We start from the raw sequence: 26502 nt of genomic DNA on the forward strand, positions 1-26502 counted from the left end.
AGAAAGTGAGCTAGAACTCATAGTAATTGCAGATCGTGTTCTTAAATAAGCAAAGTCTGTATGTAGAGTTATTGGGCAACTTTAACAACGGGCTTAACGATTCTGACCACTCTTAGAGGGTTGGCTTAGCCTATCAATAAACGTATGCTGCAAATTATCGCAAAGGAACGTCGAGCGTAACGCCGCTAAAATTTGTTGCCACTATAGGTCGACTGATGACACTTGATAACTCTAGCGCTAACAAAAGGAGATATAAAAACACGTAGGTCTATGTTCTGATAACGGCCACTCGAGTTCGATATTGTTTTATTGGTTATGTGTTTTCCTAAACATTGCTTATATTAAGATTATATCAAAATCTTTAACTTCCTTGTAAATGCAGCACATTAAGCAGATATTATAGCACAATGAAGCGTTAGGGCCAGTAGGGACTAATTTGATTAGGTGATGGCTAAGGGAAAGTGGTATTAGTAATCACGCGTTTAAACTTCCAAAATTTGTCTTGTTTAAGATCAAAATCCGAGCTGTTTACTATAAGTCCAGCGCTATGTAAATACGGCCGTCGCGGCAGTATAAGCGACTTCATTCAGACCAAAAGTCCGAATGCCCGATTGTAACATAATTTTTTTCATCTTTTTTCAAGACTTAGTTTATTAGGTCCGTATTCTTGGAAAATAAGTCAAATGAGATCGAAAACGATTTTATTCACCTTAAGGAAATTTATATATTAGAGTAATACAAATCACTAAACGCACATGTGAAATAGTTGCCTAAATGTAGATTTCGGAACGGATTTAGAACGGAGAAATATTTTACACAAAGTTAACTTGCTTAGAATAAAAATAATGTACGTTACTTGTTTAGTATGTGCATATGGCCTATCGTAATTTGTTCTGGAAAATTTCAATTCGGGGTTAAAAAAAATGGTCAATGTGTTTATCCTTTTTGATAAGAGCTTTTTCGCTGCTTCAGGAGAGCGAAAATTTCCGCTAACGACGTAGTAACGTTATCAAGCAGGATCAACGTCGCAGTCATTGTAAAAACTGCTTTTCAATATTTTCGATCAAATTTTTTAGTTTCTCTCTCCGACAGAACAGCAATATAGTCTTCAGAAAAACCGGTCAGAAAGTCGATATTCTCGTTGTATTAAATGAAATGATAAACGTTATACAGGGAATAGGTATTTGATGGATACCTTAATAATTTAGACTATTTTGTTATTTAAAAGTAGGCGGCATAAAAATTCGATGGAACTATTTTTAAGAATAAAGTGGAAGATAATTTCTTTCCCCAATAAAGTAACGCATGTCAATGTAACTTTGAAACAGATTTATGTCTCTGATCGGACATTCAACAGAAAAAGATTTTCGATGTTTATTCAGTGAACTCACTATCTGAGTGTGTGTGTCAACATGCGCAGAAGTGATTTTAACCTTTTTCTTTTTTATCATGGCTCAATATCTTAGATTCTGGATACAGCGTAATTATTTGAAAGTGGGCCGCCATTTCAGGCATCCTTGGTTAGCCAAAAAGCAATGCCCATCACGTAAACAGTCGTTTCATCTATCGGCAAACCTAGAAATATGCAGATTCAAAGGTATTTGAGATGATATTAAGGTAGCCGATTATCGAAATGCCTTTTTGGTTAATATTGTACATAGCGTATATCAAACTTCAACGGACATGCATCTGTACACCTGCTTCGAAAGAAGACACCACTATACACCAAAGTAGCATAAGGTTTCTCATTCGTGGTCCTCTGAGAGATGTTTTATTAAAAATTATAAAATATTTCATGGTTGTCAGCGTTAGCACAACTGTTTCACATGCACATCGATTTCCTCACCGCTTGGTGTAGGATCGTATCGCTAAAATGAGACTAAGGAGACGTTGACACAGTCGAGGATTTTTCACAGTCAATCAAAGTGGGTTATTTACACATTTGTGATAAGCAGAAATATTTGTCGTATGTATTATTGTTTCAGATATCTTCATGGTCGTATTTGTAATGAGAATTCGTGTACATTTTATAAAAAGACACATGTATGGTACATTTCTGTACTGGTACGTCCTTATTGTTCATCACTTTTTATTAAAATAGGGCTTCGCCATAGTAAATTGGGTTTTTGATCTTGAGAACCCCGTACAAAACGTCTCTGAAAAGTGCTATGAAATAGAATAAACTATTTAGAAAAAATCTAAATGCTTCGTAAGATAACGCATGCATTATTTATGCATATGCGTATTTTTTATCGCGTCATTGGCATATTATGGACACTTGCTTAATAAGCTGGAAAATAAACTGGCTGGTGATGTTAATTCGTGAAACATGTTCCCTCAGCAACAGAACCATTAGGTTGTGAGAGGATGTATTTCCTTTTCATACTCTTTCAGTTGCTGCATGAATCCGTCATTGGGCCGTATTATTGGTCGCTCCATCCGCACCTGGATATTCCATTGACAAATATATAGAGAATATGTTTTGTCAATTTACTTGGTTTTAATCCAAAAAAGTTAAAATAACAACAACTTGAATGCAAAGAGCTAGCTCAAAGGAGAAACAGTCGGAGGATAGCATGCGAAACATAATAGATAGAATTCAACGTGATATTTATGGCAAATAACGGCATCTCAAATGAGTGCACGGAGCCTCACCTGATTTAGGGCAGGAACCAGCCGCATCCGTTGTCGATTCATCAGGTATGCTATACAGATTGTGCTGCTACGGGACACCCCTGTAGCGCAGTATAGAAACCACACATAATCACAGCACACGAATAGCAAACAAAAACGAAACACTGTTACCTTGTGTCGTATACAAAGTGTTCTAAAACGCATGCCCATATAGTTTAGTTCACTACTTTATTAGATAAACTAATGCAAAATTGTTGGTATCTCGTAGACTAAAAAAGGGCTTTCAACATAAAAATACAGTCACTTGTACATGGAATAATAATATTTTATCTATTACACCTTCGCCCTGTTTATCCGAAAGGACACCGTCATCTCGTGGCCGACATCTTTTATCGCTTAATGTGTTCGCCGTGCTTCACACAACGAAATCTCCCGTCGTTTTGACGTATATCCTATTTTTAGCGTAGAGATTTTGGTTCTCCTCTCTGGCCATTAGGACTCATGGTCACGCCAGCAGCGAATTTCTGCGGCCTTACTTTGCAAGCTGGCAGACGTCACAGCCGAGTACGTATGCACATGCCCCATCAGAAATTCCTCTCTCCGAAAAATATTATGCCATCATACAAAGAACGTTTTTTCATGCATTCGAATGATTTTAATAATAGCTCTTGGCTATCTGCGCAAGTACGAGTTACAAATTCTTTAGATCATAGCGACAGAGGATACTGTGCAGCAAAGCAAGAAACATCCCGCCTTCCAGTTTTTTTTGCCATATAGCGATTATTGTTTCTTACTTATGACTCAATGCTCCATGAAATTAGCATCTTTGTAAATTTTTGAAATAAGCATCTCAACTCGATGATCAACCATCAGCGAGATGGTGCTTACATAACGCAAGACTAGCCTAGTACTGGGCTCCCAGCATATAGTCTCTAACCGCTCAGTCTAACTCATAAAAAGTTTGCTGATCAGTGAACACTGCTGATCGCTATACGGGTTTATGAATGCTGTTCAAAAGAATTCTGAACAAACCCTATACCTAGCCCCTCTAGAAGACTGACACTCAGACTAGTTGCAAGTCTCGCTGGCTTCCCTATAACGACAGAAAATTGTTTCACCGAGAGTGCTTTTTTTGAAGGATAGCGTTCTTATAGCTTTAAAGCTTTTCCACAGTTCCTCTGCATCGATTTCGAAATCAAGCACGGCCCAGGCTGCTCTTCTTTAATGTCTACGCGCATAAGCTAGTATGATGGCCGTTTCCATCTTTTTGTAATAAGCCGCTCGTACCCCTCAAGGCATCCTTTCAGCTTTCCCTAGTTGAACACCAGCATGGCAGTTCCCACACATCCAGGCTTTGGATCCCATCAGTTTGAGTAATCTTTTCGCGACTTTCGCCGTATAGTCAGCCATCCTATTGCTGCCATCAGAATGGAGCGGGCGAGCTGACTTAGCTTTGTAGGTGGCTAGCAGGAACGAATGCATCACAGCCACTCGCTTTATGTCTATATAGCCGTAACCGTAGATTTGATTTATGGCATAATAAAATGAACTGAAATTAAGAATTTAAATAATTAGAAAAAATATTGAGTCTCAACTGAAGGTCGAATCAACACGTATGCATTAGATATCACTTTGGAATCATGGACAGGAGCTTGAATTTTCGATAAGATTGCGTGCGTTTTCCCTAAGGATGCAGTGAGCAAATACGCAGGGACTCTTCATAGCCTGCTTAGAAGTACTGCAGCCTACCGGAGTCCCCTGAACACCAGCTATGGCGTAATAGAGGAACGTATTTTTTCAGTACGTTTGGGTTGAAGATTTATCATGATTCTCATTGCGATAAGATCTCGTAGGTATGTAGCGTAGTAATCATAGTTGTTCAGCCGAAGATAGCAACTAACCGGCGTTACAGTGAACTAACGTCGAACCTCCTGTGGACATCGCTTCATCGATGAAGTCGAAGCACTCTTCGAATACTAGCCGAACGTTCTGTTCCGGTAAATCCAAGAGCCGAAGTTTCAGATATCGGAAGTGTTGAGGAAAATAATTGGGGATCCCCCAAGCAACGTTAATGATGTGACGAATGTTCCGCGATCTCAAAAGTTCTAAATTTGATGCAACGTCTTGTGAACCTGAAAGAAGATGCGGAATAATGAATATTGAATGAGGCATAAACTTCGTTGTAAAAGAAATCCACCGAATTTTCCTATGATTTTTATGCTTTTGTTATTATATTTGTTTGGATAATATATCGTTGTAGGAGTATAAGCATAAACTCTAATTAGCATTTTTTGATCCTGCATTTCCCAAGACTGACGTATTCGTTGATTGTTCATTCTAAATATTAGAGATATTATATGTATGTAAAATAGGTGGAGGACTAAATTCATGTACTGGTTAGTCTTTAGAGTCCAAACCGCATAAACAATGCAATCCTTTCTCCTTTCATATCGGATAATTTCATTATGACGATCGACGACTCTGGCTGTGCAGGGTGAACTATCGTTCTTCAAGTCATATATGATTCAAACAGAGAATCGGTTATTATCGGTTGAGTGATTCATCCTATCATTAATAGTAATTATGATTTCGAAGCAGAATGCCTTCTTAGTTTCCAAAATATACGTTGTGATTATGTAATAGAATTGTCCATCTGAATATTCTCCTCCTTTATACACCAGTCTTTCTGCACACTCAATTAAGTGGTGTTCCATGATCTAAGAAATGCTGAAATTAAAAAGTCACCTTTCATAGACTAAACACTTAACTTGAACTAAATATAAACCCACTTTTTGTACGCACATTAATTTGATATCTAACGTTCTATAATGAATGCAATCGTGACAATGTACGTAATATCTGTAATAATGTCGATCATAAATCACGAAATGGGAAATTGCCACGTTTGACGTTTTGTAAAATGTAAATACTGTAGAAAAGGGCTGTACTTACTGAGATAAAGTCCAGGCGTAATTGAAGCCATTTGGAGATCTGGCTTGAAGTCGTAGACAAACCCGCGGCATCTCTCTTGTGTTCGTGGCTCTGGGTTTAATATCCCCGAAAAACCTCCTGCGCTATTGCGTCGTTCAAGTAATACGTTTCCTAAAAAATGTAACTAATATTGATAGTAAATGTATTTAAGTAGCTGTAAAGCACATCAGTATATATATGTTCGTTGGCGGAGACCGTATTCGTATGATAGCCGTTTAGTATTCATTTATGAATGGAATACCTTATTAGACATTTAATTGAAAGTCTCTTAGAAGGTGCAAACCAGTTATTCTTAATTGTATGAACTTTTAGTGTGGCCCAAAAATCCACCGGAACAATAACAGAGATATCTGCCGATCTCGAAATCCTGACGGTGCTCTAGATGGCCTCGCCCGCCGCTATATAATATTCGTCCATTATAGAGGGTTAATTTTACAAGATATGATTTAATTTCGGTACATGAACAGCACAACTTTGCCACCTTAATCAAATGAGTAGGCCTTCTGCCCACAGTCACTTGTCCGCGGTCGCGGTTATGTATTTCACATCACTTGGGTGCCAAGTATTAGGCCATCAAGTTCATGCGATTTGGACAAAACAGTGAACAAGCAACCCTAGAGGTGGGTGCGTTAGAAGTTGTCCTAAGCAAGTATGATTGATGGATCCAAAGGTGTAATTACGATACGCATATTACAATGTTAAACTATCAACTACCTAAGTAACCAACGTTTTGAGCATCGTTTTTCGATTAGATAATTCTAAAACGAATAATCATGACAATACTTAATTAAATTTATGTTTGAAAAAATCTACTAAGATAACTTTACCACAATTACGGTTCTCATGGCTTCGATATGATACGGCATAAAAAGCGAAATGACAGGACGTCCTTAATACGACGAGTAAAATAATCAACGATTATATTCAGTGAAACAGGAACGGTGTCTAGTTCTATGAAGGTTCGATTTGTAGAGTGTATATTATGTCTATAATTTTATAGAAAGAAGTTAGAAACATGGTGCGCCTTATATTTCGCAATAAATTAAATATCTGTCACTACGTAATCATACGATGTCATTTTTCTAAACCCATGAACGGCAACGAAGCCATTAATATTGACTTTTCTATAATTACACTTGAACCAAGAGATCAATGTGACACGATTTTCATCTATTTGCGTACATATATTGAGCTTTATCACCATCCATTATATATATCCAAATGATATAACGGAATGGATTATATTGATAAATCAATGCAATCGTACGGGCCTTAGTTAATACATCACGGGTAGAGAGCCAGGCGAAATATTCGAGCGTAGCGTCGTTCATTGACACTCTGCATTAAAGCAACATAAAGATATTTAAAGCAAGGGTCAACTGTTGGTCGACTTCTATCTATTACCAACCTGCTTCGGTTTGCACACGCGTCTCGACTTTCTTCAGTCGCGGTAGCCTGCTACGAATATCACTAAGCAAATTCTGCATATTTTTCGAATCCCGTAACTGTTAGTTCCCGCAAACCTATAAAGCCTAACAAGGACATAGGAAGACTTTTAGTTTAGTACTTGAGACTTTCTAAAAACATGTAACTTGACGCACTGGTTCTGTTCAGATGTCGCTCGAAAATTCTTGCGCGTAGCGGCGCGAGAGAAGGCGTCGGAAACAGATGTATTTGTAAACAGACGACCCTTACCGCTGAAACTGCTCTGAACTAGCAGAGGAGTTCTGCATGTGTCAATATCAAGAACTGTGCGCAGACAGACAGGCGCTGAGCTGATCTTGATTTATCGTCGGCTAGTCAATAAAGAACACCGAAACATACTGCTGCTTGCTTTTTTAAAGTATTGGATGCCATAGATTGAATTGAAAACTAAGCCTGGGGGATTTTCCTGGTTCAGGTATGGTTTTTGATGGTTTGGGTACGTTGGCCGTGGCTCCGTGGCCAAGTGGTAAGGCGTCTGTCTCGTAAACAGAAGATCGCGGGTTCGAACCCCGCCGGGGCCTGATTAGTTTTTACTTCAGTTTATGTTACTTGGATTTTTCCTTGTTGCCCGTTACCACCAAAACAACGATAATTAAAAACTTGCGTAACCAATAGGGGAGACGGATATCACTCCCATTATCTTATGAATGAAACAGCTATTGAATATGTTTCGTATTGGTCGTATCATTCTACGCAGCAGCAAACGTACATGTAAATTGTTTTTTTTTTCAATTAGTATTTTAGTATTTGCACGGGAAAGTATAAGCACACGATTGGCAATGAACTGTTAGGAGAAACGTAAGTTAACTCAGACATTAACATATTATTCAAGACGTATAGTCAAATAAAGAGAGTATTAACTGAAACATCAACTTTGTAATAATCCGCTAGATTATAAGATTATCTGAAAGGTAACTTTTCTGTTGCGGATTGCTGCCTTGTTTAATTTCATTTGAAGCTCTTCAGACAAACTATAAAAAAGATAATTATAATATCTGCAGTTTTTCTTGTGATTATCGTTGCATTATATGAGTGAAATATAGACGACATGGAAGATTATGTAGTGCTACATTGCTATCATTGCAATATTTAAAGTGCATGTCATCCTATTTGACATACGACAATTTATGGAAACTTCAAGGTGATGAGAAGGTAAACGGTAGTTTGTCATGGGGCTTACGTGAAGCCACTCAATATTAAAGAGAGAACCAGCATAAACGACAGACAAAAATAAATTCGAATATTTTCTTTGTTGGAACATATTCACATAAGACCTTCTAACCACCAGTTAACAACGGAATTAATTATTTAAAAATGACAAGAAATTACACAAAATTGTAAATACGGCTTCGATGATTTTGCAACCCGCGACCTTCTTTTTATCCACATAACACTAGATACTGAGCCACAGACACATATTCGCGTACAAACATACAGAAAACTCGTGATGATAGAGCTACGTTTATACTGGATTTCCTATCTTAAAAGCATCTTTTTTGAACGTTCCTTTTAGCTGTGCTATTTCGGAAAGTAAGGACGACAGTTGGATAGAGAGACATGCCACCAACAACTAGTAGGTACACAAATCAATTTCTGAAATTTACTCGTTCTCTGGAGATCATTTGTAGAATCTGGAGGTTTAACATACAAAATCTGCTCTAATCCCCTATATTGAAAGGAGTTTAAAAGCTCTTATTTTACTAAAAAATGCCACTTGTTTTGGAACATGATTCTGTGAAGAAGCTCAAACAGGAGCATATTTAAGGTCGGCCCTCATGCCGCCATATAAAATACTGACAACACTGCGAGGATATTGGTGTTTATATATCCTTACCGCTAAAAATTAACAACTCGGATCATTCGGCCTGCTAATAATACTCTTGCGTTTAAGGTTACAAATTTAGTACGAGAGGTAATCTTTAGTTTGAGAGCGCAATACAACTTTGCCATCTTTTCGGCAAGCAACACCATGTAGAGTGTACCTCTTTAAGTACATCGATATTCGACGGTCCTGGCGTCGCAATCGAACTTCGCAACAATGTTTCATAAGATGTAGTTAAATGAATGAAATGTATGCCAGATGATTTTGGTCGTCCATTGTCTTCCTCGTAGGGTTGAACTGGTAGTGTGCCAACCCTCAATCGGGTTCAAATATTTAAGACGTTCACTTTAGAGACCTTTTTAGAATCTTTGTGAGCGGAAAATAAACACATAAACTGGTGTTAATTAGTGCTTTATAGTAAAAAAAAAAACGGCGGCAAAAACACTACACACTTGGAACATAAAATTCGCGTAGGTAGCCAGTCGCGTTTTCGTGCTTATAGACAAATCTAAAGTGCCGCAAATATAATTAATTACTATTTTGAGAGAAGTTTGTTTTTCTCCGACTTGGGTATGCGTGTGTTTATCGTATTAATATGATACGCGAGTGGGGTAAAGAGTGATAGATAAATTGCTTTGACTATTGCTCGAGACCGCGGGCTCTCTGCACAAAACCAAACGTGTAAGCGTCCGCTTTTTTCAAGTTTCGCAGGCCGGTACGCTAGCAGGTAAAATCACGGGTCCGGTGGGATGTGCCTGGCATTAAATCGCCTTGCATTTCGCACTGATTCGTAATTGCAATTTTTTTTTCTTTTATACTAACTCTAAACAATTTCCTATACGTGACATACGGGAGTGCTCGTATTCGGCTAACCTATTGATGTTCGTAAAAGTAATAAAGTAAAAAATTAATTGAAAAAAGGGGCGTTTGTTTGTCCAGTAATCAGCCAAGATACGTTACAATTCTGTAAAAATGAAGCCGCTAATAATGTTTACTTAAAATAGGCGATAAAATTCAAATAAGGGCTTTTAGAACGTATTTAAAAGATTCGTGCATTGACTAAGATGTCTATTCCAAGGCGCGCGTAATACGACATCAGCATGCATCACACTTAAATGCATAGACCAGTTGTTAGTCAGAGCTGTATATGATTTTGTTCCTCTTCTCAAAGCACAAGGGTAAGAATAAATAAGCTTAATTTTAGTACTAGAGACACAATGACGGGGGTACGCCGTGACGCCAAAACGTAGGGGGCGCATTTTCAATAATGTGATTAATTATCTAACAGTTTAAACAAGAAAAATCTCAGCAAAATAATGACAAAATGGATTACGTCGAATTTTGACATAGTACAAGGAGGTTGCTTTGTGATCACGGAAGGTATCCGAAATTATTCGGAGGTAATTTTTCGAAGGACAGTCGAACAGACGTGGAATTTGTTTTTACCGTCAAAAGGCCTGTAGCAAATCAGTTGAGAAACTACAAAAAGGCTTGCGTTAGATAGTCGATACAAAAAAAAGCCCCGATTTTCATTGTGACCGATGGGTGCATGGCTTTTTTACGGAAAATTTATTTTTCTTTAGTGCCGTAATTTTCAAATAGTATGGATTAGAATAAGTAAATAAAACAATTAAATATTTTCTCTTAAGTTATAATTTAGAACTTCTAAAGCCATCTTGAGAATGTATGCTTTTTTACCTTGAATCATTGCAATGTCACGTTGGCCCGCATTAGTTTCGCTTCGTTACGCGCCTCGTTCGTGTTTGTCTTCAAAGCTATTAATATCGATATTGTAATCATTGTATAGTTTTAATAGCAACCATACCATAATCATATTGAATTTACGTTCATACTATCTCAGCACAATCGGCTCATGTTAAGCGCCGCCTGGTGCCCATGATAAATAAATCTTTTCACGCATGCCTTTTTCCAGTTCGTTGTCAAAAGTTTTCCTTCATTGATTCGATGCTCCTCGTAGCCGACGGCGCTATGCAAAATATGCCAGGATCTTGATGGGTAATCTAACGATCTCTATAAGAGCCTGAATAGAATAACGGTTCTTTTTTCCCATTCTGTCAACTCTAGCGTCACAAGCCTGACAAAAAAACTGACATCGAATTTTCATCGGTAAACATGACCAAAACCCTTCCGTACGCTCCGCAGTTTGGTTTCTAACTCTGTCTCCCCATATACGTAAGAGTTAACAACAAAAGAAGTCTTTCTTCCGAGTCAATTTTCTAATTAGCGACGATCACTATTAACAGATAAGTAAGTGGCTTGTCTTATGTATATATATATATATATATATATATATATATTATCTACAAAGGTTAAACTAATCCGTTTGCGATAAGGCTAATGCATGTTTGTACAAGATCGTTGTCAGGGCATATGGGTTTGTTGCTTGTAACGTGGCCGGCCAACATTAGCTTTTTCAATGGACTTGGCTTGTCATGGTCTGGAGATCTTCTAGTTGGATTTTGATGACTTTGCTAGATGCTTTTATTTTATGTTTTCTATGTACATGTCAATGTTCTACCTGTTAGCTGGTTAAAACATTTTTCTGATAAAACTTGCCAGGCCGACGCGCTAGAAACCACAGCATCTCGTATTGTCAATATCTGATATTTAAGAAAAACCTGTTCATGGTGATGTTTCACCATGGGCTTTGGCTTCCTTAGGACTTAAAGAAATAACATTGGCCTTTTATATATAAAGTTCCTATGGATTGAATGTCGTGCCCTTTATGTTGGTTGGTTGCTTACGGCATTATATTTGGCTATGGCAAATGAGGGTATATTACTAAGAGGTAATAGTGCACAAATGTGCCACCTCCATCTAATAACGAAGTCTAGGCATGATTATAAGGAAGCAAACGACTTCTATTATAGACGAGTATACCTGGTAAAGGTTATAGGAACAATTAAGAATAGTAGGTTCGAACATCACGAGAGTGTATATCGCCAGCACTGGATTCATCATTAAAATACGCCCGAGACAATTAGTCATAACTTTGATAGGTCCGTAAAAAGTTAGCCGTAAATTATTGGGAATTAAACCAGTTCTAGCAATCAGCACCCGTTAGAACCTGTCATATTAATCTTTATGTGTGCATGCTTACCTATTAAACCTAGCGAGATTTGGTGATCTAGATTCAAATCTGGGCATAGATGCGCTCCGCCTATACTTAAGCATCTGAAGCAATGTTTGTCGACTTAAGTTTCGAACTTGAAACTCGAAACATTTATTTATATTATAACAAGCCAGATTTGCGCGAGTGGCGTGTCCTAGTCTGGACATCCGCACAAAACGTTTTCGCGAAACTCTTTTCTACAAAAAAACTACTTCTACCGCACGGGATAAATGATACAAACCCGAAGGAATACAAATAAAACTTCAGTGTCTACGGGGCTGAGTATGCGTACTGGAGGTTTTTTTTACTTGTGTCTAGAAGGACTCCAGAGTCAAGGGTCAGGAGAAAATAGGTGCATGTAAATTAATTTTTGTATTTAATCGTCCTTATCAAATCATGGGCCTGTCATCTCAAAGAATAGTCGAACGTTACAATGCTTCATAGCTAAGTTTTCCGACCAGTTTTAGGAAATACACAACTCAAGGCAATCATATTTTTTAGGCGAACAATCCACCCATAAATGCATGAAGGCCTTTGAATGAATGGCTTTAGAAGTTACGACTCAGTATAATATTGTTTGAACGTACAGGTTTTAGTGTCGACTGTGCACACCAAAAGCTGCTTTAAATCCAAAAATAAAAATGCAAGCTGGTTGTACAACTTATTACTGGCCTAAATAATATCATTGTGGGTTATTTTCAGCCACTACTTGATTTGATTTAATTGGATTGGCTCGATATATTTTTAGGCTAAAAACGTCTAGAGTTGTTGTTTTTAACAGTTTATCCAGTACAGTACTTTGTTTATGTTGCGTACGTTGTTCGGAAGTTACTTAAAAATACTAAATGCCTTTTTTACTCAAACCGATCAATTGCTAGTTCTGAGATTTAATGACAAACATAAGCTGCACATTATAAACATTTCGCACAGGTCGCGTTTCCACATTTTGCCACATGTAGAATTTCCACAGACACCGAACGACTCCTACGGGTTATAGAACCGACAAAGATGGGACCATGGCTCGATGGTGATAAGGAGCGCCTTTGCGTTTCACGCTGTCGATTTTGTAGCTTAGCATACATGACGCTGAAACGCTAGTTTTGCCAAGGACAAAAAAATACCAACCCACCTTTCCACTTACCTACCTGTTTATCCAGAGTGAAAGCACAAAACAGGCCTGTTTCGCCATTAGACTTCTAACAAAAACAGCCGAAGCGTCCAATAGGATGCTACTTTAACGAGTTCCATATCACCTTTGTAGAAAACTTTCTGCGAGATGTTCATTTCAGTTTCGGGAAATAGCATTTGCCTTGAGAGAGTCATTGAGCCAGTGTTCCGTCGTAGAATTGATATATTATTTCTACGGTTTTTTCGAAGCTTTTTCGATGTTTTCGTTCTATTATTTAGCGAGGCCAATAATCTGAGGTGACTATGCTGTTGAATTGCAATTGTATAAATACTTTTTAACACGATTCAAAATCTTGAGTGAGGTCATATCATACAACATAAAACGTATTGTTAACAGTTCATCGTATACTAATTATACTCCCAAAACGAATACATTATCAAAGTCGCACGAGTTACCTCGAGACCATTTAAAGCTCTATTATTACGAACGATTGTAAAATTATTCAGCGTAATTATATTGACCAATTTACGAAACAACCTTATGTCAGCAGTTTAACACTAATCCCCAAAAATCAATTCATTGTAGACCTCATCATTGTGCTTCTCTACACATAAAGGCGCCACATATTTAAATCATACGGGTATAGCAACAGAAAGCTATAATCTAATCCATACCAGGCTCGTCACCCTCACCCAAACATCTGAGTAGGATGCTCGTTGGCCAGCCGTACAGCTGAGTATGTGTAAGCTTATATTTCTACTTTTATAGATTAAGAACGATACACATACAAACTCGATAACAGCAACTGGTCGTTGAGCTACTTCCTACTGATAAGACGTTGCTCCACAGCAAAAAATCGTACTATGCGAAAAATCACTGAGTTAGCTGAAGATAAAATTCGGCGCCTTCCGATGTAGATCCATTACCGAATCCACTTTGTCATTGCGGCAGACTACTTAATATATATATATATATATATATATATGCTAATTGAATAAAACTTTTGAAACGCAGAGGTAGCTTCCAACATTGAAAAAACCTCACATACGTTAACGCGAGCAGGATCAGTCTCTGTGATTAGGCCTTTAAATATAAATCCAACAACAATAGAACTCGCCTCTTCCCGTATTGCAACACCTTTACTCAATAAAATACATATGCTCAAGACCGAAAAACCTGAACCTGGTTGAATCAGGTTCGCAAGACGCATGCAAGCCTCGTTGTTACCAAAATGGCCAAATACTCTTCTTTATAATAAAAATGACATATTTAATTGCCGTAATACCTTAAAAAATAACACCAAAACGAAACAATGTGACGGCAACGTTATATGTAGTCTAGTAGAAATTATTTGTTCCGGAATATAACCGTATAAAGTAGAATAAAAGAGATCAATAGCATTCGTTACGGTATATATGTTCGTGGCAGTGTCGTAAAGCAGAGCGCTATGGTCGGTGAGTATGGCGGGTTATCGGCTGCTGTAGCCCCGGCCCTTTCTCAGTTCCCTCCAGAGGTCTCCTAAGACTTTGTAGGAACCGGTGGGCCCTCGATCAGCACCATCTGGCCTCATCGTTTGCTAATGCAGGTCCTATTGACTGTGTTCTATAGTACACTAGGTGATATATGCAGGAAGATTCTAGCTAGCCTTAGGTCCGTCTGGTGCTGCTCCCTCTGCAGCTGCACATCGAGTGCGTGTGAACGAATGCAGAAAACAGGACGTAACCCATGTGTACAGTAACGGATGCATATCAAGCGACCAGCCAATTCACACGGGGGTTCGAAATTGCAAAAAGGGGACCTCCAACATGGTAGAGTGCATTTGCTAGGATAGTGATCCGAACCGTTGTACAGAAGCTGCGGAACACACGGTGAGAAAAGTAACCACGTTTTGATGTTGATAGATGGCGTAATGGGACATACTTTTTACTTTAGTTTAAGTTACTTAAGTAACTTAACTTAGAAACATATAACTCAAATTCAATAGCAATTCATTATACAATATAATATACATTAGATGTCCGTAATACATAAAAGATTAATTCTCCCTATATCTTTACAAAAGCGTCCTCTATGTATATATACTTTCTTTTGGACAGTGATGCAGTACGCAATTGAGAAAAATATTCGTATCTATCGTGCTAGTCGCTTATTAATTTCGTATAGAGAACCGGCTAGTGCTAATATTGTTGTTTAAGGTTAACATACAAAACATTTATTTTTAATGACAACAGATATCCCGTTTTGCTGTGTAAACGTGCTATTATATATCCTCTAAAGGTTCATATAGCCACGAACTCCGTGTTAGAATTATGTGAGAAAATTAGCTTATTTATAATATACGTCAAAGAGAATTTACGGTTCATTATTAAAAGGAAAGCTTCCACTGCTAGGTTGTGATTTTTTCACGAATAAACACGCAACCCTTTATCGCTTCTAAATTCAACCAACACCTTTTTTATGTTGAAGATAAAACATAAAAAGGGGCCTTTTGGATCGGTCTATATGTAAAGATGTATGTAGAAATTATTCACTGTAAATAGTCTAAAAAAAAATGGTACAAACATGGTTTTGTAGTGTGAAAGTGTCGCCCCTGTTTAATTTTAACATTAAAATTAGATTAAGATTTCTACACATACATTATACGTCACTGAAGATGCTAAATAGAAGCTAACATTGCTTAGGTAGCAACTAACCTGTTATCCACATGCTGTCTAATTAGGCATTCCTAATATGTACATTTGTACATACGCACGTAAATGCTTTTCATCTTATTAGATCGTAACCGAGATAATGTTCCCCTTAATTTTTTCCTAATCAGTCTTTTGTTTCGTAATACGTCGCCATATCGGATGCTATTGCGTTTTTAGACGTTTAAGATATGGCTAATAACTCCAAATTAACAGAGTTTGAACGCCCAGGCGCTAGGAAACGAATATCGGCGGGCTAAAACTGGCGCTATGTATCGCTCCGGAGATAAAAACATAATTTATTAGCTGACGCGCTTTAATTAATGACAAACGTCTAAACATATCACCCGCTAAATCGGTAGCAAGCGCACCTTCCGCACCCGTGTTTTGCGCTATGTAGTACATCGGCGGAGGCACCCCGGTTTTGCCCCAGACCTTACGTCTTTCTGCAGCAGCATCTCCCTGCGCTGTGTTACTATTTGGTACAAGTTTCTGAGTAAAAAGCAACTCTGTTAGTTTACCATGATGCTATTAATTTAGGTGCTAGTTCCTGAAAGTATTATCCATACGTAAAGAGTGCGCATGCGTAAGAAATACGCAAATGTATTGTGATACTCTGACTGCCTCAACGACGGGGAAGCGGAACGCCGGAGTTGTTAGCCACGAGATCTGGGTTCTGATTGCCAACAAAGACTCACCGATTTTTCAAATTTTTTGAGTTCTTCATTTCGGTTTACCAGTAATTATCTTTTACTAACATGAGTACAGTTACATAGCTTACACATGTGAAATTGGATCCTTACGGTGCTACATGCGTCATTGATCGTCGCGGAGATATTGATCCTGAAAGGGGTACCGGTCAATCCTTACAAAAAAAAAACTAAATACCAATCGAGGCATAGGAAGAAACACACAGAATCGTCTTTAGTGATGAGTAGCATCTGGTTCCGCATCTACTATACAACGCTCGAATAGACAAGCAGTACAAACGTGTATCTCTTTAATAAATATGTTGCCTGTTTAGTATAAAGAGGGCATTTCCTTGTCTTCATCATACGAAGCGTGTGCCATTTTTATGAATAAAATAAATATATGACCGCTCAAACTAAGCTCGATTTAAGGGTTAGAAAAAGCTCATACAGTAGAACAACTTGTTGTCCCAGGCAGATCTTTTTTGCTGTGTTGACAAAGAAGTACATTTCGAACTATGGAAATATTGCAAACCGGTTAGACTGACCTAAGTACCCTTAAAGGTCCAAATTGAACGTTTTACTAGAAGGCAACTGAGAACTAATGCTTGGAAGCATGTGAGAGTGACTTTATGTAGGGGCAATTTTGCTCTGTCATAGTAATCTTTCTCCTCCTTCCGGGATCCAGCCTGTACCGAAGGTCACGTCTGATTCTCGACCAATTGCGTCTCGTTGCAAACTTCCCCTAATTGATCGTCGGTTCCAGGAAGAAAAGAGCAGCCAGTCATAACGTGTAAAAATCAATAGTTGTGTTTTAAGGCCTTCTTGAGTGAATTTCAGGTACAAAGATAGAATAGATATTCGTGTAACCATTCAGCTTTCTAATCGACCGTTTTTTCCGCCAGCCTATCTAACCGTCAAGAATACGGACAACCACTGAGCGTGAAACTCCTTTAGGCCCTAGCTAGTAGTTTAAGTTGTTTCTCTTAAACAAGACAATCAAGCCTTCCCAAACTTAGCAATACAAATATGTGGTGGTCCTTTATCAGAACTTAGTGTTATTGAAGACATTTTGTATTAAACGTCGATTCGTCTTTGCGTCTGGTCCGTCCGTACAGGTCGCCACAAATCAGGTGTTGTGATTTATCAAGACAATAGAGGCCTTAATTCGTCTAGGACAAATGAGCTCCTCTTTTAGCTCAACGAAAGTACAGTATGTATAAGAAAACGTCACTGAAAGGCAGGGCTGATGATTTTGATTAGCGTCCAGCTTTGACGACAATTACGTTTGCCAAGACGGCACACAAGCCTGGAACTGCCAAACTACATTTTGGTTCTTCAGACACTGTTGGAATCTCACGTGTGTGGCCTATCATAGAATAGTGCCAAAACGTTTTTTTTGCCTGTTGACACCGAAATTTTGCTGTTCTGTCAAAACATTTTTTCACCTCTTGTAACAATCAAAGTAATACATCCGGGTGCTAAACATAAATTCTGGCCGCTCAATGGACTAATGAACACCTGAATCCACTTTTACATTAGGCTTTCTGGGAGGTGAGCGATCTTTTAGTGTACTCTGCTTCTCAGATCTGCGACTTTGCAGAAAAAAGCATGAAATACCCAATGGGTTTGAGCAGACAGGGGGCATTTCTTTTTTGGAAGTCACCCTTTCTTTTTTTTAAAGGTGCTGAGATCGTACTAAATTACTTACGGCCGTAGGTTTGCACAGAAACGCCCAAGTTGGTATTACTCTGAAGTTTCATATTTCGTTGGCTGTTCCAATGTGGCCATGAAGACTTAATTAAATCTCAACTAGAGGTAACTACTAAATGTTATATAGGCAAACAACCTATTGGTGCACACATTGTTATTAAGTTTAGGTCTAACTCTAGCGTTTTCCGTCGGAGCATTAACTTATGCTTACATCGAATAATATAAATATAAAATTAGTTAGGTATCTACTCATTAATCACCTATCAAGCAGATGTGCAAAGGTTCTCAAATTCTGATTAGCGGATTACTGATAGATATGAACCGTAGTCTTTGCAATACTGGGACTATTGACGCTCGTGCATACTCATAAAAAAACATTATTAAAGACTGGCTAACCATAATATTTTACCTCACGCTGGGTTTAGATTAACTCCTATCGTAATTTCAAATGTATCAAACTGTTGCTATCTACCGTTTGAAAAATGATAGATAACATTTAAAGATAAATCTGAAATAAGGTTAGCCTACTTCATTTGTTCTTTGATTCTTTTAGATGGGTACTCGCGAAAGGTCGCTAACGCCGGAGGGTATACCGGGAGGTTCTCGTAGCTCTTCACGTGTCGATACTCCTACGATGCGGCGTCGAGCTTATCACCGTTCACAGATATCTGTCATTTCGTTTCAGTCCGACCCTACTCGGCCCCCCCAATATTTCATACTGAATCCAATGCATGTAGTGAATTTAACAGCGGATAAAACGAAGTCGTTCGGGATCCGCGTGGCTCAGAAGATTAAAGCATTTTCAGAAAAGTGGTTCTCCCATGTGCTACTATTGAGCTTTTTGATGCTGTACGCAGCAGCTGGTGCTCACCTGTTTCAGTGGCTCGAAGAGGATTTCGAAACTCAACAAAAGCAAACTATAATAAACTTTCGAAATCTTGTAGTGAATCGACTCGCGGAAATGGCGCGGGTCTACAACCAAACGCAATGGCGCCAGGATGCTTTGACACGTGTGCTTGAGTACGAGGAACAAATTCGAACGTTAGTGCGAGAAGCTAGTCTGTACACACCGTCCGATAAAAAAGTCTGGACATTTTGGGGAGCGCTTTTTTACTGCTCGACGGTATTCACTACAATTGGTAAGCTTCAGTCATTAGTTTTCAACATTTATTTAAAGATTACTTCAGCCAAATTTACTCGTTACTACGGCCGGATCAACAGCTCCCAACCGTACGAAAACGAGAATAGGTAAGTCGTGTATGTCGAAACAAGTGGAACCGGTTGAAATTTAATTAGTATGAAAAGTCTTCGATATTTTAATCCATATTATTTTTCAGACTGAATAATATTTTCAGTCATATAATCACAATGATGCGCAATGTCGTTACGTGTCTCAACATGAGAAGAACTATCCTATTTTTTGCTTTTATTTATATAAACAGTTTTAGTTAAACCAGCCAGCCACTGTACTGTAGCCAGGTACTGACGAACAGGTGAACTCCAGTATTATCAAGCTATGCTAAAGGTATATATACTACGTAATAAGACTAGGCTCAAAAGGGTTCCTTACAGAAATTCTGTACATCCACGACACAAGCATAATTCCGAATCATCGAACTTTTATTTTAGTTAACTTCGAATTATAAACGCAGGGTCGCGAATTGCTGGTAACAACTATGCTTTACTTCTAGACGGTTAGGGAGATACGAGATCGCCATGTGTGTGGAAAACTTTTGCTTTGAAAAAGTAAATCAGTCCAAGCATCCAAACTGCTCCTGTACCTGCCATGACACTGTCCTAATATCCCCTAAAACCAGTAAGTCAGAAAGAGCTAATTAAGTTCCGCTTTTTACAAGTTTATGGTTAGGTACCTTATTGTAAAACCTATCGAGTACCTTATTTTAAATCTACTTACTTTTTCCATTGCGAGTACATTAAAATCTTATATAAAGATTGACTTATGTTTGAATCGCCATAGGTTTAAAATTATACCACGCTGTCTCTAGGCAATTTGCGAAATCTTCCTATGGATTCTATGTAATTAGGTATCGGAAATCGACAAATAATCATCAACTTCGTCAGGGCCAATCTAGTACAGAAATTTGTTGAACTCTATCGACAGCCGTAGACTCATTTACCTCAAGTAAATGTATGATATTCCTTCCAGGCCAGAGATTTCAGTAGGCAACAATAGAGATTGAGGGGGACTCCCACAGAGAGTCTCCTATTGACAAATGGATCGTAAAGTAAGGAAAAGTTGTCGGCAAAAACGAAGCTGCCGCTCATAGGTATGCCTCGAGATGAAGTTGGTATTGTTCACAATGCGACTTACAAAATTATTATTATTGAAAAATTGGGTTTAAATAATTTTAATGTAAACTGCACACCTTTCTTTTATATCAAGTTCAATGTAAACAATTATGGCTATTTTACGTTCAGCTTACAAAATGATAAATCAACGGGAGGCTGTTTTACCGTATATCGTTTCTACTAAACGAAATTTGGGTTGATCTGTGGAGGCTCCCTGTAAAGAACCTCTATGCTTTGAGTTTTACGTCGAGCGTCGCCGTTAGGCATTCAATCAGGAGGCCGATTTCCAGCACGAAACGACGCGTGTCTATGATCGGATTCGACCCTAGACCGCATCGTGTGAAGGACCTGGCCAAACCGTAGTTTCCACGGCATTCGGTGCTCATGCATAAGTTTACATTTGGTACATATAGAGGGTTTTTTTTTTTACTTTACAACATCTGCCGACTTAGTTGAGGTTAAAGTTAGATAAAAATTAATTGAGAATATAAAAGTATTAAGTCGATCAAAAAATAGTTTCACTTCTTCAGTTCAATTTGTGTAGTATTCATGTTTGTAAGAGACTAATTTTACCTTCCTAAATAAATAACTGGGCTTTGCGTCGCCTTCCTTCGCCATTTAAGTACCAGTTAGACCCTGCGGCTGATAAGGAAGGCACCTATAAAGGGACTCTTTGACAGGACAGTTTTCGTACCTTGCTTCTTGCTGTGCATTACTCGTTCCCTACGCCGTGTTGCATGGATCCGAACAGCAGAAGTCCAGTAAAGCCAGGTCCGAGCTATAAATCAGGAATGACAAAATTAAAATCAACAAAAAAACAAGGCCTGTCAGAATTTTTCGCGTCGCCAAAGCCTTACGGAAGCAAATCTACTCATATAACCAAAGAACAGTACGGCGCGCTTCCTTTTCAGGGTCATTGTATAACCAATTTCTCGATTCAATTTGACGAGCCTGGTCGATTAGTTATACGCATATATCAAGCCCTAGATAATGGCACCAAACTCATGAGGGACCCACCTGACTGTCTTAATGCAAATAAGCGATTTGCGACAGTAATGCGACTACCGTCAATCTGCCAAAAAATTCTGAGGGGACGCGATCGGATTTTTGTCTCACAGGGCTTGTAATTAATCATTGTTAACCACTTTTAGCGACCTTCTAAAGCGTGCTTTGTGGTCCATACTGGCATTTTTACCTTTGAAGATCTAAAAAAGCAATCACTATAAACACTATCGGATACTGTACATAAGTCTTCAATTTATTATGCAGCTTCAGTCGCATATTTAACTAGAGGCGAGGAAGTATTGAAAAACGTAGTAACCGCTATTGATAGTTGTTCGGCCACATGATCTTATCGCACAGAAAGTATTGCAGATGAATTAAGCTAAGAAGTATAAATGGGAAGCTGTCCAGAGGGAGATGGTACTCAGAATCAAATCGAATAATTGAATGGCAACGGCTAAAGATTTTCGAAATTATTTTTCGATTTTTACCTTTTTTTCCTCATGTCTACATTTGCTAACGAAGCTCACTAAAAAGTATCATAGCAATCACTAGCGTGCATTATGATTACCCAATAATTTTTTTACAAGAACTTCTGCATTGATTGACAATCTGCAGACGCACATATATAGATATAATGCGGACGTTTCGCTCAGAGGCAGCCCGGAGTGAAGCGATGAATAAATGACGCCACTTTCTTATACAGGTACATGCACAGTATAAATGTCTAATATATACGACGGTGTGGAATAAACTTAAATGATGTTTTATGATTCTGAACATGTATATTATTATGATTTTCATCATGTAATGTGCAAGTTTATAATTTTTCCTCAACTTATTATATATATACACATCGTATAAGAGTAGAACATGAAAAATATTGCGTAAGGACCTCTGCTGGCAAAGGTACGTCATTGCATGTCCTTCCTGTCCAACGATGTTCATAGATGACTCAGATTTATTTAAAGCAGCCCAACCATAACATGTTACGCTTTGACACGAACGCATGCGGTGAAAGGTCCTTAGACATTTATTTTGTATAACACCGCCTAAATAAACGTACTCTACTGTGTGGCAGGTATTTTCGTTATGCAGGATATCCAGCTACAAAAGGCTACTGTAATAAGCCATGATCTAACTACGACGGCCGTCTTGATTTGCCAAGCTCTTTAGAGCGCTCGTGTAGGCTTGCATCTAGCGAATTTCACAATGCATTTGGCCTTGTGCCGATACAATCTTATGTGTCATTCTGTACCACGAGCTGATGAGTCAGTCGAGCACTACAATGTGACAATAGTTTTGTGCCTTACGATATCGCACACACACACACAAGCAGGTGACGCAAGGGAAGATAAGGTCATTGACAACTAATGCTGCGTAATTCTTTAAATGTCTATTAATTGTAAGTAATAAACTTTTTGAGTGAAAGTGTTTCGTCATTTTTATCTGCCTCCTATTAATTGAACTTGTCTTCTTCGTACATTTGAAAACTGCTGAAATACATAAATTAAGGTCTGGGTGTTCGTATCAATCTAGTTAATAATTTCCATAGGTTTTGTAAATACACCTGGCTAACTGGTAATTTTGAGGAGAACATATCAGCTTTTCTAGATTTCGCAGCATAAAGTATGTATTCGAAATGCTTCCAGATGGGCACTCTGATCGAAATATCGACTTGTTTTTTTTTTAAATAATTGTAAAAGTTTACTGTTGTACACCATAAGGATTTCAAATACATCGTATCTTGCCAGTCTGGGTAACGCTGGCGCGACAATCATTTACCAGAGTACCATCTGTGAGCGCCAGACCGAATGAAATTTCTCAGTCACAAGCCCACAATTTTCTTGGAATATTTCGCCTGTCATATTTTATTGTTCTGCCTTGTCGTTAGGCCCCGTTAACACGCCATATACCGCGGCCGTTGTTACTAAAAAAAAAAAAAGTTACTTAGCCTTTCGTTATATGATTATAAATCTAGAGTTTACAAGGTATGCCTACCTATCTACCGCAAGGGATGGGTAGCTTTTCGCTACCCATCCCTTGCAACGAATAACGTTCACTTGTCCCAGTGACAGATTTACGCACAGCTAACTAAGAATCTTTATTCCGTCACTTCATACACTATTCTGTACAAGAAGGGCCATACTGGTTCATATAGCCGGTATCTAAGCTTTTTTGTTGTGAAGAGCTAAGCTTCTATCTCTAAGGCGCGGGCAGATTTGAATGAATATTACAAGTATGAATTGAAGCACATATTGAAAGTATGAATGTGTGCCTTTTTGAAGATTTTTATAAAAGATAAAAGCTTTTACTGTGTGATTTCTATTGCCAATCAATTATCTTATACTAATCAGTCAGAAAGTGTTTCAATTACGTTTTCTCCCAAGCTCAACGGTCCATCTATGCCAAGCCTTTCCGTACTTTTTCCATATAACGAACGGAACGAACGATTCATTGCAGAGATGCAAACGAGGCATAATTCGATATATGACATCCCAATCTGTTGTCAGAGTGGGTGACTGGCGGTTCGTTAGATGCAATGTAGTCATTACTCTACGTGCAATATGAAGTTTTTCAGTCTCTATTCTGAAGATAATAATTACATTACCGTTCGTCGACTACCGTTATTTACTTCGGCTCTCTTAACCCATCTGTTTCGCATGAATATATCTACTCTAGACGTGTCGAACGTTTGTGTACATTGAGGACTTAGGTGCCATTATTGGTCTGGCAGCCGTACGGTTCTCTTCATTCAATCTTTCAGCCCACAAAAAAGGGTTGATTCGGGGCCTAGGCCGTGGGCGACAATGGGACGTAACATCAAACTTGATATAATCTCTACTGAACGATACGTACAACTGTGTGACCAGCGACTCAGTAGTTTGGTGAACCTGCAACAAATTTCAAGAAGATTTACTTGAGGCAGCGGTATCAGGCCCATTGCCAGCCAGAGTTCTGCTGGTGACCCCATTATCTGTAGCATTGACGCTTGCTTGGAAATTCAGGTCTTCTTCAGTTGGGGTTTCTTTGCTAGTATTAGCTATCTCACAGATTGGTTGGTTTGGTACTCTATAGTCGATCGGAAGTGACCAAGACAAACTTTTGTAGTCTTTAGGTTCGAAAAGATCGCCTCTATGATATACCATAAATATGTTGCGCCACTCAAATGCTCATATAGGGGTTCAGCTGTTCCAATCCAATAAGAATAGATCTCTTTGAAGATAGTTCGTCCCACTGTACCTCCACAAAGAGCATCAAATAAAAATCGTCACTATTTTCCATACGAACAAGCAAGCGAGTCTCCTTACGCATTAGAGTAACAGGGAAGTAACAAGGAAGAAACAAATGATTCAGGGAAATTTTTCCCTTTTTAAAACTTAGAGAAATATGGCGAAAAATTTAGACGCATGTTCATGCTTCATTGAACGAAGGCTTTTGTCTCAATGTCAATGTCAATTTTTTGAAAGCTCGGTTATAGTCACGATTAAGCATATGCAGAAGATAATTTGTGTTGAAAAGAAACAATGAGCGGTTGCCGGTGGAGGAGTTTCAGGGCACCAATAGGAACATTTATCATTCAGAGTGAACGACATCTTCCTCCTTAAGGTTACAAGGTAAGAGTAGTTAACCGATACTAGCTCTCGTGAAGGCACCTGATTTGTCATACAGACCTTTATAACTAGAAAGCCTTGAGGAAGCCTACCTCAATTGAAGAATGTGTCGCCGGTGCCTTTGTATGTAAATACCATATGTATTATACGGAATAGTTACCAAACGAGTATTTGTTAAGCGACTACATAAAAGAAACAAAAGTGTAATTAAGCTATAAAATACGAAGTTGTGCAATGCGTTCACTTGTACATTAAATTAAAGAGCTATTTTTTTTTTGCCAGAGTCTCATTTATTCGTAATCGTGCTTAGGTAATTCCACAAAAAAAGTGGGTGTATCTACACATACGTACAAAGATATACGTTTGTATACATGCGTGTGTCATAGACTTGAATTTCTCCTTGGGAAGCTAACTAATCGTTCGAATCGATTGGAATTAATTAAGATTCCAGTACGTCGGTACATCTACAGAACGATTAAGTAGATACTACTTTATCCTTATATATATATACTTATACTACTTTCTAGATAGATATCGTTGATGCTACTGTTAGCACAGCTTCGTAGTAGCGCTATTATCGTTGTCCTTTGATTGCTCGTATGCAAGTTTGCCTTTTGTAAAACACTCACCTGAGTAACAGCAAAAGGTGGAGGCGCATCAGTGGCGTCTGTGACCATGATGCGGTCTCCATAGCACTGCAATGGTCACATGGGCCTAGTCAGGCAACCAGTTCCATTGGGCACGTCCCGTTAAGTGTTCCATTCTATTAAAGACGCGCTAGCGTTCTTCCTCTGACAGCAATAAGGTGGCTACTGAACAGAATCGAAAGGTCGTTTTAAAGATGGCAGGGCGCTGTTTTCATTTACCTCGGTGTGACTCATCGCTAGGAAGTGGCTTAGGCCAATCAGGTATACAGAAGATGTTATGTCTTGAAGAAGACACGCTGCTATGCGCCGGCGGCGCTATGACATGCATACACTCGTTAGTCCATGCTTGACCGACTGAGATGAATTGAATTTATACAGTATAAATAAATACGCTATATCTATACATGCCATTCATAATACGTTACGATCAAATAAATACTTTATGCATATTTTTTTTTAGTCTGTCGATTACGCTGTGATGCATAATGTTTAATGAAATATATACAGTAGCGTATAAATAAATAATCTTCATAGTGATTCGGTTAGGTCGTCAATGACAGTATCAATCACTGACAGGTTACTGCAGCCGGGAGCATTTGTGTACGCTACGCAAACGAACATTAGACGAAGGGCATCTTTACGGATA

At 38.5% G+C, this 26502-nt stretch overlaps 2 protein-coding genes and 1 non-coding gene across 7 annotated transcripts in view; 2 read left to right on the forward strand and 1 right to left on the reverse strand.

Annotated features, from left to right (window-relative positions):
- Positions 1–1723: 1723 nt before the first annotated feature.
- Positions 1724–26010, reverse strand: LOC111264023 (dual specificity protein phosphatase 19). Of its 5 annotated transcripts, XM_022839593.2 has the most exons (7): positions 25839–26010; positions 24455–24489; positions 21288–21371; positions 5587–5736; positions 4536–4766; positions 2656–2735; positions 1724–2445 (listed from the first exon to the last, which is right to left on the reverse strand). In XM_022839593.2, exons 1-7 carry the CDS (start codon positions 25898–25900, stop codon positions 2353–2355), a joined length of 735 nt encoding a protein of 244 aa, XP_022695328.1. In that variant the 5' UTR covers positions 25901–26010; the 3' UTR covers positions 1724–2352. The 5 variants fall into 5 exon arrangements, with proteins under 5 accessions (XP_022695328.1, XP_022695326.1, XP_022695327.1 ...); XM_022839591.2 differs by lacking the exon at positions 25839–26010 and having other exon boundaries at positions 24455–24886; XM_022839592.2 differs by lacking the exons at positions 24455–24489; positions 25839–26010 and adding an exon at positions 21611–23056.
- TRNAT-CGU (transfer RNA threonine (anticodon CGU)) lies at positions 7560–7631 on the forward strand. The gene has a single exon. It is a non-coding gene; the product is annotated as a tRNA-Thr (tRNA).
- The window catches only part of LOC111264022 (TWiK family of potassium channels protein 18), a 36482-nt gene continuing 24704 nt past the window's right edge, over positions 14725–26502 (forward strand). Inside the window, exons 1-2 of the transcript XR_002682608.2 lie at positions 14725–15062; positions 18837–19422. The gene's annotated coding sequence lies outside the window, so the exon portion shown is untranslated. The remainder of the gene's footprint in view (positions 15063–18836; positions 19423–26502) is intronic.

Source organism: Varroa jacobsoni, unplaced genomic scaffold (genome assembly GCF_002532875.2).
Source record: "Varroa jacobsoni isolate VJ856 unplaced genomic scaffold, vjacob_1.0 scaffold_814, whole genome shotgun sequence".
In the NCBI taxonomy this organism is placed as follows: Eukaryota; Metazoa; Arthropoda; class Arachnida; order Mesostigmata; family Varroidae; genus Varroa; species Varroa jacobsoni.